The sequence below is a fragment of the Rhipicephalus microplus genome, chromosome 3, assembly GCF_043290135.1.
Source record: "Rhipicephalus microplus isolate Deutch F79 chromosome 3, USDA_Rmic, whole genome shotgun sequence".
In the NCBI taxonomy this organism is placed as follows: domain Eukaryota; kingdom Metazoa; phylum Arthropoda; class Arachnida; order Ixodida; family Ixodidae; genus Rhipicephalus; species Rhipicephalus microplus.
The window spans coordinates 121,083,845-121,098,950 of NC_134702.1; the positions used below are offsets into that span (position 1 = coordinate 121,083,845).

The window sequence follows — 15,106 nt, forward strand, 5'->3', positions numbered from 1 at the left end:
CCGCACTTGGCAAAGGAAGTGTTGGAACGAACATTCCCATTCACAAGCTCGGTCTTTATACGAAACCATTCGTTAGTGAGGGTAAGTGAAAAGTTCTACTGTAGTTTCACAATAGTTAGAAAGTACTTCTATTATTGTTTGTAATGTGTGTCTTTCAGCGTTCAGCCTACTTTCGGGAGAAATTTTAGGATAGCAGGAAAATGACAATCACGTACCTTACAATAAATGTAATTCTACTTAACTGCTGAGCGTAACTAGCATTTACGATGCCAACAAGCACACGTTCATATTTTCTACGTATTTGAGACAATACCTGCCTGTCGCCCGATTTCATTGTTTAATCGCTACTAGCTGTTCGAAAAAAAACGAACATAGCGACCACGCTAATAGGAGAGTATTTGGAAATGTCAGAGCCTCCACCAGTCTCGGGCACTATCGCGAATTGATGCAGTCGTTCCTATTTTTCAGCACGCCTGTCAGAGACCCTCAGAATTTTCTTGGCTTTACGGAAATCTATGGGGCGTTTTTTTTTTCTTTTTTTGGCACCTAAAATATATATAGCCGAGTATAGTCGGGATTCAGGAGTTAAGTTTTGATATACCTCTTGCAGGCTACCATATTTTATTGCCATCGCCATTGCCGTGTTTTTTTTTGCAGGAGCGCAATAGTAGTTTTGCTGACGACGGAAGCAACTTCAACAGTTGAAAGCATGTTTTTTGACTCAGCCGAGCTGCGACACGCCTTGATTGCCGCTAGACCGAACTGGTACTTCAGCGCCGGCGTCACCGTAGCGCTGGATCCCGCTCAGGCTTGCGCTCACGCACCACACGTGTCTCTAATAGGGAGTTTCAGAATAGCGCACCGCGAGCCCTTGCGGTGCGGTCGCTGCCACTGCGCATGCGCCGCAACGCGAGTCGGCGTTCGCGTTAACGGAACGCGCGCAGAAAATCTAAAATTGCGTGCGGTGATGGCAGCCCGCATGTGGCCCGGAAGCGCTGGTTTCTAGGCTACGGGCGGTGATGGCTGCCCGCGTGTGGCCAGCAACACTGGTTTCGAGGCTACGGTGTCGCTGCGATCGTTCGTTGCGGTTCCAGCAGGGCAAACGCTATCCTAAAGCAACGCCCGCAGCTCTTGGAAACGGTATTCTGAAACTCCCTATATTCTCAGTCATGCCTGGCACTCGCAACGCATACGCGGTGCGAAAGTGCCAGTCAGAGAAAAAAATTTTATGGGGATTCAGCGACGTCGGCACATATTTGCCTATAGCGACAGTGAAGATATGTTGCAGTCCGAATAGGTCGAAAGCCACGCTTCCTGCTGTTTACATTTCTTGACTCGATGACATAACGCTTTTACACATCTACTTAGAGTGCGCAGCATGCTTGCACGTGTGGGCCTCAATATCTTCTATATTGCCATGCTACCTATGAAACAGTACGGCAAGGATTTGGCACTGCATACAATAGGTATACTGCGTGGAAATTGCTGCTGTAAAGTGAAATAGCTTTCGTCACTGCCTCAATACACGCTGTAAATGAACTCAGTCATGCATTTTACTAGGCTCATAACTTTTCATGTTGATTGCAGTTATAACTGGTGGAAGAAGTCGTCCTCTTTCTATGCCGGTGCAAATCTGTGCAATCTGAAACACCGCAGCGGCACGATTCTCGCGTCGTGTTGTAACCTTTGCAGACAGTGCTGAGTAATGTATTTCTCTTGCGATGATTCTTTTCGCGTTCCTGGACAACGTAGTGGTGCGCAGACGACTCCTTGTGTGCTGGAATGGCGTGAACAGGCACTTTCTCGTGTTTTCGTGTCCCAGAGATGCCACTTGCAATGCAAATTTGGCACAAGAGATAGAGGTTTCGGCAGTTCAGGGCAAATGAAGTCTTGTTTCGAGACTACGCCTTTGGCAGCATAGGCGCCAGAGGGCTATAGATAGTTATGCTCTGGCCTATAGAGGTATGAACGGAAATTAATTTGGAGGCATGTGATAGCAGCCATAGAAGTCAAAGAGTAAATACTTGGATGAAGATAACATGAAACAAATTAATATTGTGTGATTGTAATGGTACTGTAATGCTTGTTCTGTGTTTGCAGCTGAGTGGGGGACTTTTATCACCAGATTTACCAATGGTATATATAAAAGTACGGACATCATTTCGCATATACCACAAAGTACTACTATCCTGTTAAATCTATTCAAGAGTGAATCTGTGGGCAAAGATGGGCTGCGATACCTAGTCGCTTGGAGCTTCTACAGAAAACTGATCACGTACACAGTGCCACGATTGCTTCGCAATTACGTTTCGGCCAACACGGCTTGCTACGCTGAAATAAAGGAATTTATGAACCTGGCTGTCATGAGCTCCTACTTCACGTCCGGTAAGTCTACTTTTTTTTGTAAGATTGTCTTAAGATAACGCTCTGAAAACAAAAATTTGCGAAATTGACATTTCTGAAGATATTTGCTAGCTGGTTTACTAACCAGTAACAACTAAAAGTTTCCATATTCACAGCTTTCGATTTTTTCTAGGTAAATATAGGTTTTTTTAGATCTTTTCGAAAGCCTAGCGTATCTCATATTAAGGTCATCAGTGTCGCCTATATCGGCAAGAAGCTTTATTGACACAAACGGAGCAGACTGTTCACAAGGCCCTTGTAATGCGGAAAGGCGAGGTGTGTGGCCGGTCAAGGAAGCACGAAATGGTCTAATAAATAACACCCTGTATTTTAGTTTGTGACCTCTTTTTTAGTGATACAGTCATATCTAAGAATGACTATCTTTGTAAAATTCGTTTATTGTAAGGCTAAGCTAACGTAATTGCTGACTATCTTAAGACTATTGTATTGTCGGCCATAAATTGGCAAGGATTTTCGCATTCCTACAGCATCAAAGCGATACAATATACAAAGCATAGATGTGTATAAAGATTTTGGTGAACGCAGCCGCATCAGTACTGAAAATTTTCCAGATCATTATTATGGTATGCCGTGAAACACCATCTTTTTAAATTATGTATAGTATACGTTCTAACTGTCTCAGATTAATACAGCGCAATTTCGACGAAGATAGGAGACACAAAACGCAAGCGAGCGCTCACACTCGTAAGCTGCATTTCTTCGAGTATGTACCGACTCGCCCAAAATGTCATAATCAACATCGCATAATCACCAAAGCCTTTCCCATATTTCGGCACCCAACTCGGTCCTGTGCTCGCTTCTGCCAGATTATACACTGCATATTCTTATCATCTGCGTAGGTCAACGTCTTACTAGTATTGAATGTGTCTTGCTTTGTGTACATGACAATACGATTGCAGCAACTTGTTCCTTTGGTATGCCTATTTATCGAACAGTGGTTCCACCACGCATGATATACCAGACAAAACGCATGGCGTATCGAATCCGCAGCGCCTTCGAGAAATCCCTGAATTCCTCAAACTGGATTGGCCGCGATATTCGTGATGAACTTATCAACAAGTTGATCGACATGACCTTCTACGTGGGAAGTCAAGGACAGCGATCAGATCCAGCATTCGTCGAAGAGATTTACCGTGAGTTTTCATCAATATAATGAAAGGCAAAGCAATCAGTTCAACAAGATAGTTTTTTTTCAATGAATGAACCAAACGTCTTGACACGTGGCTCCACCAGAGAGAACTAATTTGGCGCGTTCAAAAGCCAGCGTCACATTTTTTTTTTTTTGCGGGGAAATTTTTTTAGGCTGTAGGTCGCTCCTACCTCCATTTTTATGTGGCATGTTATATGTAGTATTTATGTAGCGACCTCTAGTTCATGAATTCTTCAGCAGATGGCGTTCTATGTATATGTCCTTGGAATGATTATCACTAGATGGCGTTAGTGGTTTTATGGACGAAGCTTCTTAGAGACAGACAGACAGACAAACCCATCTTGGGATGCCCTCTTGAAGGCATTTTAAGATGGATCTACCATCATGACCCCAAGATGAAACTCTCTTTGAAACCACTTTTCATACCTAATGCATTTCGATCAGTTGAACAATTGGAGGAGGCTGGTTGGCGCGGGTATAGTGTCTAGAGTATACTTAGTGTGAGGGTCAGGGGTTCTCACCATGTGTGCGTCTTGTAATGCGCTGTCCGCTGGAACAATCCCTTCTCCATGTGCTCGTGTGAATCTAGCTTTACTGATGAATTTTTCTGGAGCTTCGCCCCAGTCATCATCAGTCACTTCGTTGATATGATGTGACATTTTTCACGCGATGATTGAGATATGGACGACATACCTCGTGTGTTGAGCGTGATATTGCCGAATGCAAATGTGAGGCATAACAGCACGGCTGCTTTTTCTTGGCAGTAACGACTACACACATACACCACACTTTATCCCTTTATTGTGTGTATTACTTTTATATTTTAATACTGTATAACTTCCAGTAATTTTTAAAGATTATATTACACTCATCGCCTAAGAATTGTAAAACATATTTGCTCTAATCCTCCAGACATCGTTGAGAAGGACTTCGGCAACGTTTGATTAGTACTCCAGTTTTGATGATTGTAGTTGTTTCCCCCCAGAAATACAGTTGCAACAATCGTTCCCCACGCCTAAAATGTAAAATTTCGTGCATTATCCTAAAAACTGTAGTCCACATCTTAAAGCCACATGTGACGTTCTGTCTTTTCAAGCAAAGAAACTTTAACCTTCAAGTAGGAAAATTTCAACTACACGCTGGATCTCTTTGCTCTAGTTCAATTGGCGTCAAAGAAAAGAAACTATCAGACTAACATGATATCTGAGTAATAACCGTGCCACACGGTCATAGAAAATGACATTCGGTAGCGAAGGCATTCCGTTCCCGAATGACATTTTTTTCGGCAGCGCTGCGACACGTCCAAAGCGAATGACATTTAACTTGATGATGTCAATCGCAGCACCTTCCTCGTGAGCATCCGGTGAGTAGCAATAAAAAATTAAAGAAGCGTTTACAAGCTTCATACACATCTGATAATAAGTAAAAGTATAAATAAGCATATTACGCTGCCGTTCAATTTCGTTCGTTACTTTGTTTCAAGACATTGCAACCGACCGTGTTAGTTAGATCCGCAGAGTAGAAAGAAAATGGCACCTGGCTCATTGTGAGTGACCAAGATTATCGTAAGAACGTATTGTTGATCGGCTATTGCAGGGCCTTATCCAGAAGCACCACAGGATCCTTTTTTCCCCACATGGATTAAGGTGCTGTCTTTATCTTCTCACTATACTTGGACTGACCAAAATGCTTTGCTGTACAACGAGGCTGCACCCAACGGTTTCTACATAATACCCTACAACGATATTGTCGTATCCCCAGGCATAATGCAGAGTCCATTCTTGTATTTGGACGGGCCAATCGCCCTCAATTACGGTGGGATTGGAATGGTGAGTACCAATTTTTAAAGCGAAAATTTCACTGTCCCGCTCGATTCAGTTTCACTGTGTACCTCATCCTGGCAATGACACGAAGAATGGGCCCTCCGTCGCGAGCGACGTGATGATGATGATGATCAAAATTTTATTACGCGAAAATCAGTTCTGGCGTGGCAGTTGTGGTGAAGTCGAGTGTTAGGTAGTAGTAGCGTTTATTTATTGTAGTGCGGGAGATGTACCACCGAATAGGGTCCTGTGAAAAAGGACGAGAGAAAACCCGCGTGTTGATTGCAAATATTATAAAAGCTATCCACGTTGTGACTCCTATTATTCTTATTAGGTACGCGGTCATTTCTGAGACTGCATGAATCATCAGTAAGGCGCTTAAAAATAGTTTTAGTAGCCCGTCTTGACTTGTTTGTGAACATTACTGGCCGAGCTTTCGGAGCCTTAAATTCAGGGTAAACAGCGTTTTTTGATAAAGCAGGCGTTGAAAGTAATTCTCTACTTTTAATCACTACCACTAACAATGCTGTTAAAATATAAATTAATGATATCTTCATCTATATATTTATTTATACTACTCAGTTTCCAAAAGCTATATTAAGAGATTACGTGGAACGTATGTCAATACAAGCAGCCATAGCGACAGATGTGTCACAAAGCGAAGGAAAATGTGGAATTGGCATTTTTCTCCTATCCTAGACTTGTCTTCTTCCCTTAACCTTTGAGATTTCGTTCCACTTTTGGAGCACAAGTTTTTGCGAAAATTCTAGCTCTCTGTAAAATAACGGCCGCAGTACGTTCGGCAGTAATTTTGACATATTCGCTATCACTATGTGCCTCTATTACTGCAAACAAGAGCTTGAAAGCTCAGAGTGCTTTCAGAGTAATATTTTTACCGTAGTCCCCCCGAATCTCCAAGAGATCAAATTGGTCTTGATTCGAGGACACAAGGACTTATTTACGAATGAAGTGCCAGATGTGGTGGTAAACTTATCTTTAAAGGGCCTGTTATTGAGGTATAACTGGCATCCGAATTCTTAACAGGCACTACATTAAGAAAGAAAGTACTGTTACAGAAATTTACCTCACCTTCACTAACGGCCACATCAAAACTTAAGCACTTCGTGTATCATTGCCATAGTAAAATATGTCCAACTAAAGGATTGGAATTCGTAATCACTAGTTTGTGTTGTTGAGTTCCGCAGCTAAACTTATATTTACACAGAGCAGGTCTGGCAGCCTCCCCTAAGTGTTCTTTCTGCGGAATAAATGAGTCAACCAAACATTACCTCAATTCATGTAACAGATACTGTGTAATAGATCTGTGCTAAAACACTTTAGGTGCCGTTTGCCGATAGGGAAGATACTGTCGAGCAAGTTCAGTGCGCTTAATCGTAGGCGTTCATTTTTCGGTCCCCTCCACAAACTCCAAGATGGTGGAGAGCGAACGTCTTCATCAGTTTCTCCGTCTACATCTCTGAATGTCATTTCTCAGCGTTTGAGAAGAAAATGCAAGGACGGCATGAACGCGAGCCTGTATTGGTCGTTAAGGAGTTCGGTGTTTCTCGCGTTGACTACGATCACGGCATCGGAGAGTAAAGAAAAACAACGGCTGTTTTTTTTTAGAAGCAATGCTGCTCTTTATTTGAAAGCCGTTCAAACGCTGATTATAATAGCACCATTCTACAAATTATTTTTCTCGTTTCCTCTTCTACGTTTTCCTAATCACAGATAATAGCACACGAAATCATGCACGCATTCGACGTCGACGGAATACAAGTGAATAAACACAACAAAACAATTCTCACGAGCGAGTTCGTGAAGGAGTACACTAAAAGGGCGCTCTGCTTGAGGCACTCGCATAAATCTGTTGTGAGTATGATTTATTTTAACGTCTCTTTAGAATGTGTCTATTTGGCCATGAAACGTTGGTATGAAAATTTATGATTTTTGTGTCTGAAGAAGATGTTTCTGCAACATTTTAGGGTACAAAATGCTCAATATTTGTAGTTGTGAGTAAGGTACGCTTCATGCGGTCAAACTGTCTCTGCGAAATTTCACGGCGCACTTACAATTTTGCTATTATTTGCTTGTATTTTGTAGCACTGCAGCGTCACAGAGAGAATAAAACCAATGTACCACAACAACCTTGACAACTTTTAAATAGCTGTCAAAATGCTTTCTAAGTTGGTGTGGCGGACAGCGCCTGCACTGCGTTAAATAAGAATCAGTAAAATAAACACTCTCATACATCGCATTACATCTGCATATCTGGTACATGCAGCTATTTCCAGTCTGCTGTTTTCAGTTCAACGTGGTTAACGTTGTAGCGATTTCGCCTGCTGTCGTGGCATGATTACTTCAAAAGACAAACTCCTATTACGTTGTTTTGCCTGCTGGAGATATGTAAAAAAGTAGGAAATGAATATTCTGATCGTGCGTTAAAAAAGTTTGATATTCGCGTGCTCGGAACTACGATAAACTGACTAGAAACTTTGTGGCGATATTACCAGACCTGCTTGATAGTGACCATTCACAACAGCGTCTTACATGCTGTATTTCAGTGCTGTTGCGCTGGATGTCTATATGTCAATGAACGTGTTTGTGCTCTCAAATGTGCTTGTCAATAAATAGTAATATATTCGATGTTAATTGTCGAAATGCTAAATCAACAACGACCTTTCGGCTGATGTTTCGCGCTTGGCAATATAACAACGACCTGGAAGTTTGGAATCCGCTAATTTGCCAGCTAAATTATACAAATCGCATATTTATTAAGTAAAGAAACCGAAGCACTATGTCGACAGACAAGGTAGTTTCATTGTAGAAGGTAAATCTATGATATCACATTTTGTGAGCAAATCTGCTTGTCGGTTTCGAAACCGCTTCAAAACAACGCGAGATCAGCGAATGTTGTTTATCTCAACCTAACTTTTGTTACTTATCTTTTGCGGGAAGAAATATATATCGGCACAAAACCCACCCCTGCCTGTAGGTCACTCTTGACTTCGACTAAAAAACAAAGAAACGCATTTAACCCCTTCATAGAGCCAGCAGCGCCACTTATAAGGATAATAATGGTATTTTGTTTGTGCCCGTAATGTGCGACACAACATGCTGTCTACCAAAACAGTATGCACTTTAGGTAAGTGTTAGGAGGCTTGGGACATCAAAAGTTCTTTCAACTATCAGAGGTGTTCATCAGATGACCGTACAACAGCGCATGTGGAACGATCCACGTCAAACAAAGGGTAGAGTACTGAAGGGAAATAAAAGGGATGTTCTATATATCTGACGAAATAAGCGAACGACACTGCTATTTTACTTTGATCAGCATGAGTTGTAGCCTAAATGCTTTCCGTTTACTTCCAGCTGTCCTTGAGCGGCCACCACGAAACCTTGAACGACACGGTGGACTCGGAGAATCTGGCTGACCTTGTGGGGACCATGGTTGCGTATGCTGCCTACTCGTCGTTGCCCCAAAAGTACAAGGACGTAAAATTAGTCAACCTCGACATATCAACAGAACGCTTGTTCTTCATCAACCATTGTGTGAAATGGTGCGCTGAGCGTACAACGTTAGAAAAACGGTACGCGCCACTCCGCTCGAGGTGCATAGTGCCTTTGATGAACATGCCGGAGTTTTCCCGTGCCTTTGGCTGCGCGCCAGGATCTCCGATGAATCCACGCGAGAAGTGCGCCTTTTGGTAACAAATGATGGACTTCTTTTTCGCTCTATAATTTTGTTTCAAACGCACTTTCTTTACATTTTGACGGGAATAAAGATAACAGTTTTTTGAAGATGGAACTAAATAGGTCTACAAAAGTGACAATAAATTGTTTAGATTTCAGGGCCTCTACAAATAGGTGCTCTTGATAATGAGTCTTTAAAAACGTTGCTACCAATACTAACAAATCACCGATCGTCACTGAACTGTCTTACATTGTCATAATCGTGCCTGAATAGATGGCCTGGCCATCAGCGGGGTCAGAAAATTCGGTACTGTGAACACCTCCGTTAGCGTGCATATTCCCATCCGTAGAATGTTAAAGATGAATTGAAGTTAAGTTTTGGTTCTGTCTGAGCACTTCCTTACTGCTAATGTCATTTAAAGGATAAAAGAAACATCACTATTTCATTTCGTCTTCTCACTGTTTTTTGGCTGCTGTGGGTTTTAATCTTCTCGCCTCCTGGATACCCAATTGGGTACCGGTGTTTTAAAGGCTGCAGATTATCACAATTCAGTATCTGTGTGTCCAAATTTGTCTTGGCGATATAATGAGGAGCTGCTTTCAGAAAGCCCTGAGAAATGGTGCGGTGCGTTTAGTCATATTCGCAAAACGAGTGAACGAAAATGACTGAGTACTGCACGAGCACTCGTATCCGTACTGCACGAACGCTCGGCTGCATCTTCGTGATAAGTGACAGCTCTTTTAAATGCAAAGCATTTCTTAGTTAACTTCGGTGACTTTGAGCGTATCCATCCATCCATCCATCCATCTATCCGTCCGTCCGTCCGTCCGTCCGTCCGTCCGTCCGTCCGTCCCTCCATCCATCCATCCATCCATCCATCCATCCATCCATCCATCCATCCATCCATCCATCCATTCATCCATCCATCCATCCATCCATCCATCCATCCATCCATCCATCCATCCATCTATCTATCTATCTATCTATCTATCTATCTATCTATCTATCTATCTATCTATCTATCTATCTATCTATCTATCTATCTATCTATCTATCTATCTATCTATCTATCTATCTATCTATCTATCTATCTATCTATCTATCTATCTATCTATCTATCTATCTATCTATCTATCTATCTATCTATCTATCTATCTATCTATCTATCTATCTATCTATCTATCTATCTATCTATCTAGCTGCCTACAATTTTAAGCTCTCCTAGCCGTTTCGATAATGGTATCGATACCACACTTTGTATGGCATAACATAACTGTATGAAGAACATACTGGACTAGTTTTAACAAGAAAATCATGACGTGTCATGACTGTCATGATTTACATTACATGGTCCAGCAGCTCTTGCGCTGGTTTCGTTCACATGGCATGTTGCAAAACTGGTATAGCATGATTGCATGGCGAACACAAGTGACAGACCCTAACTGAAAATCATGACATATGTTATATAACTACATGACTACATGCCGCACTCATGATGCGCTCGCGGCCGTTTCGCTAGTACCACATATACCAAATTTGGTATTACAGTACGTAAAAGGATGAAGAAGTTATGTTACTGGTGCAAACATGATAATCATAAGATGCGTGTCACGTAACAACATGGCTACATGCCATGCTGATGATGCGCGGGCGGCCGTTTCGCTAGCTTCACTTATATCAATTTTGATATTACGGGACGTGAATGGATGACGAAGGTATGATACTGGTGCAAGCATGATAAACATGAGATGCGTGTCATGTAACAACATGACTACATGCTACGCTGTTGATGCGCTCACGGCCGTTTGGCTAGCTTCACATGTACCAAACTTGGTAATACATGACGCCAATGAATGACCAAGGTATGTGCCTGGTGCAAATATGATAATCATGAAATGCTTGTCATGTGAGAACATGACTACATGCAACATTGAAGACACCATTACTTTTCGACGTGACGCGGTGCGTGTGCTCGCTGGCGTTCATTTCGTTGCGTCACGCAGGTGTTGCCACGCCAGGCAGCGGTCCTGCCATATACTCGCAGGCGCGTGCCGCACTGCGTTGCTTTGACGCATGCGCGTTTTAGCACGCCCGGCATCCCTCTGTCACGAAAAGATGAAGACGCAGTGTTGTCTGGGTAACGCAACGGCACGAAATGCAGAATGTCGCATTTTGCGCCGGTTGCCGTCGAGCCGCGCCGTCGGATGCTGGTTGCGCCTTGTGCCAGATTATAGAGTGCTCGCGTTTTGCTAACGTAGCGTCGCTGTGCTCAGCATGCGCGCGCATCAACGCTACATTGGAGTATTTTGGGCCCTTCATAATGAGCTTGCGGCCATTTTGCTAGTTACACATATACCAAATTTGGTGTTACGTGAAGTCAAATGATGACGAAATATATGACTAGTGAAAGCTTGATAATCCTGACACGCGTGTCGCGTCCAAACATGACAACATACCACGCTTATAGCATACGCGCGGACGTTTCGCTAGCTCCACATATACTAAATTTGGTATCACGTGATGTGAATAGACGACGAAGGTAAACGCCGCATCCAAACATAATAATCATGGCACTGAAGTCAAGTATGGTATCATTTACATCCATCTTGTAACGTTGTGTTGATTTTAAAATAATATCAACAGTTCTCATTCATGCTTCATATATCAAGGATTCCCACTGTACGTGGAATCTGCAATTTTTTTTTCGTAGTTGTACCATGAAAAACAACGCTTAGTACATCTATGTAACTGTGAATGCCCTGTAAATCACAATGAAGGTTGTTTTGGTCTGATATGTTTCTTGAACTCAATCTTAGAGACTTCAAAAAAATCAGGAGTGAGCAAATAGGTAACATCACATTTTGAGATAATCATTATATTTTTGGAAATAATAACTTTTTTGCGTGTCTTTTCAAGAACAAGGAATGAAGTAATATTGTTTTGCAATTTTTTTAATGGTGCATACTTGAGACTGAGAAGGTTCAATCTTTGGTTCAAGATTTAGTATTGAGAATGGCGTGGCTGTCATGTAGTTTTAGAGTTATTTAGTTAACTTGGATTTAATGGCACAAGTGGAACTTAATCTAAGCCGCATCAAACACAAGGTGTTTCATGATAGGCATTGCTTTGCATGCAATTCCAAATAATATGCAAAAACCCACTGTCTTTCAAGAAATTGATAACATTTGAAAAAGAAACAAGTGGATCATCTTCTTGAAATAGACTCGGGTGCAAACGTTTGGGATGTTTATGTAGTGCTCTGAAGTACTTGTTTCTTTGTTTCGATGTACAGACACATAATGGGAATATGTATGACTGTTGATGGCTGTAGACATGTCTGACATTGCGGCATGTCTTTGTTTCTAAGCAAAACGTTGTGTGTGAAGTGCGTGTTACCAATTCTAAGTGTACATAGAATGACTTCAAGGTAACGTTGTTGATGACGGCACGTTTTTCATTTGGCTACTTTGGGCTTCCCCAGGTGCAGATTATTGTTTGTGCAGGAGTCCCACAGTCTTTGCCATTTCGATGAAAAAGCTAGACAAATAATACGATGGATGTCTTTGAAGAGAATACTGATTTCTTTAAAGACCTTTTGCGCTGCTAGAGAGACGCATTCGTCTGCCTTCTCGCTACCTGGTATCCCTCCATCACTTAGCAACCAGCATAAACGAACAATCACGCTGTCACTGTTTGATGCAATCATATTTAGAATACTGAAGAAGTGGTTAGAAGTAGTGGTTCACAGTCATATTTTATATACAGCGCTTTCAGTTAACTTACTGAATCAGTGTATATGACTACTTTTTTGTATTTGCCAGTGATGATTTCTCACACTGCTTCCCATAAGGCAAAAACTTCGGCCCTGAAAACGAATTTGAGTTGAGGCACTCTAATACTGACAGCGCTTTCCTCCATCACAATATCGACGCCCACGTGGGTTTCAGCTTTTGAGCCATTCATATAAACTTGCATATAGTCTTTGTATTTATCTTGAGGTATGTGGAACTCTTGAATTATGTGATCTGGTGGGGTGTGTTTTTCTTTAAGTGGGTTAGCGAGAAATCACAAATATGAATCAGGTCAGACCACGGAGGCAGCCTTGGTGGTTTTGTGGCGATATTATAACGTCATTATAAATATCGTATGCACGGCAGTGTTCTTCAAAACGTAAAATCAGCGGTTTACTAGAATGTGGCTTGTTAGAGTAGCAAAAGTGTGAATAAAGTTTTGTTGCGAGGTCATTACAAATATGTTGAGGCAGTGTTCTGATTCTTAAAACATACGAGAGCGTTAAAAGTACCAGACGCTGGTACAGTGGAGGTTCATCACAGTCTACGTATAAACTCTGAAGTGGAGAAGTTCTATAGGCGCCATTGGATAAACGCAGACCGAGATTGTGTACCGGGTCAAGACGCCGGATGTAAGACTCTTGCCGAGCCGTAAACAACACACCCGTAGTCACAAACACTGCGTAGAACAGAGCGATAGTCTTGAGTAGGCATAGTCGGTCAGAACCCTAGTGCTTACGGGACAATATCTTTAGTATATTAAGGGCTTTAGTTGCCTTGATTTTTAGTGTACTATATAAGTCAGAAAGCTACGTTTACTGTAGAATGTGACGCTTAGAAATTTGTGTTCGGGTTTTATAGTAACTGCTACATTGTTTAGTGTTAGAACTGGGTCAGGAAGTAGTCCTCTGTTCATTGTAAATAAGACAGAGACAGTCTTTTGCGTTGAGTATCATAAACCATTTATGTCAGCCCGATTTGCTGATTTGTTTATGGTAAGTTGGAGTTGCCTCTCGCAGGTTGTTAAGTTCGAGCCACGGAAAGCAATCTGTAGATCATCAACCTATAGCGAGAGCATAACTGTGTGGTATGACCTGATAATTCCAAATCATTTTTACTATGAACAACGTTGTGCTGAGAACGCAGCCCTGTGGTACGCCTTTTTCCTGGAGGAATGTACGCGAAAGCACAGTGCCCAAACGCAACTGAAATGTTCTCTCGTTCATAAAGTTTGATAGGTAGCCTAGTATTTTACCATGAATTCCTAGATTGGTGAGGTCTCGCAGAATTCCGTTTCTTCACGTGGTGTCATACGCCTTCTCTAAGTCGAAGAAAACAGTGAAACAGTACTGCTTGTATCAAAATGCTTCTCGTATTTCATGCTCCAGTCGAACGAGGTGGTCAGTAGTTGAACAGCTTTTCTTATATCCGCATTGATAATTATCTACCAAGTCTCTCGATCGAAGGATGAAAGACAGCCTGCTGTTCATAATGTTTTCTTACGGTTTTGCTATACAACGGGTGAGAGCGATTTGTCCGTAGCTGCTCGCAGAGGTTAAGGTCTTAACCACTTTCAGAAATGAAAGTACTGAAGTATTGCCACTGTTTTGGCATTGTATCGAATTGCCATAACATGTTGAATATTGCAAGTATAACTTTCTTGGAGGCTTCGGAGAGTGTGCTAGCATAGAATAGTGGCAGCGACCAGGACCCACTGCCATGCTTTTACCAATGGCTAGCACGATGTTTAGTTACTGTAATATAAAAGGGTTATTAGAGGCTTCGTGCGATGCACCTGTAAGAGGCAGTTTCTGCGTTTATGCAGGCTTTCTGTGTTTTAGGACTGTATCAGAATAGTTAGCTGAGCTGGAAATGTTGAAAAAGTGTTCCCCTAGTACATTCGCTTGTTCTTGTGTTATTATCTGTACGTGTGAGCTTGTAAAAATGAGTATAGTGTAGGATGTGTAGTAGCGAGTGAACTTGTTCAGCTACTCCCACAATCTTTTGGATGCGACTGCGCTATTAATAGCTGATATGAAGTCCTGCAAAGGTTATTTTTCTGCTTGCTTCCGTTTATACCGAGCTTTATCTTTAGCCTGCTTAAAGTTCATAAGGTAGCTGTACGTAAGGTAACTTTTAAGGATGCCCTAAGCTTTATTTTGTAGCTTCGTTTGATTCGGTACATTCACTTCTCTGCCACACATTTAAATTTTTTTAACATGAT

The 15,106-nt window shown here is 41.9% G+C and overlaps 1 protein-coding gene across 1 annotated transcript; it reads left to right on the plus strand.

The window, feature by feature from the left end:
* Positions 1 to 5,061: 5,061 nt before the first annotated feature.
* On the plus strand, positions 5,062 to 9,409 carry LOC142803321 (membrane metallo-endopeptidase-like 1). Its single transcript, XM_075888444.1, has 3 exons — positions 5,062 to 5,403; positions 7,129 to 7,269; positions 8,770 to 9,409. Exons 1-3 carry the CDS (start codon positions 5,341 to 5,343, stop codon positions 9,106 to 9,108), a joined length of 543 nt encoding a protein of 180 aa, XP_075744559.1. The 5' UTR covers positions 5,062 to 5,340; the 3' UTR covers positions 9,109 to 9,409.
* The last annotated feature ends 5,697 nt before the right edge of the window (positions 9,410 to 15,106 follow it).

Excerpts from the sequence above, each read along its gene's own strand:
- LOC142803321 (XM_075888444.1), top strand. The coding sequence starts at position 5,341 with ATGCAGAGTCCATTCTTGTATTTGGACGGGCCAATCGCCCTCAATTAC. Across the intron at positions 5,404-7,128 it reads ATTACGGTGGGATTGGAATG|ATAATAGCACACGAAATCAT; the intron begins GTGAGTACCAAT and ends TCCTAATCACAG. Across the intron at positions 7,270-8,769 it reads GGCACTCGCATAAATCTGTT|CTGTCCTTGAGCGGCCACCA; the intron begins GTGAGTATGATT and ends GTTTACTTCCAG.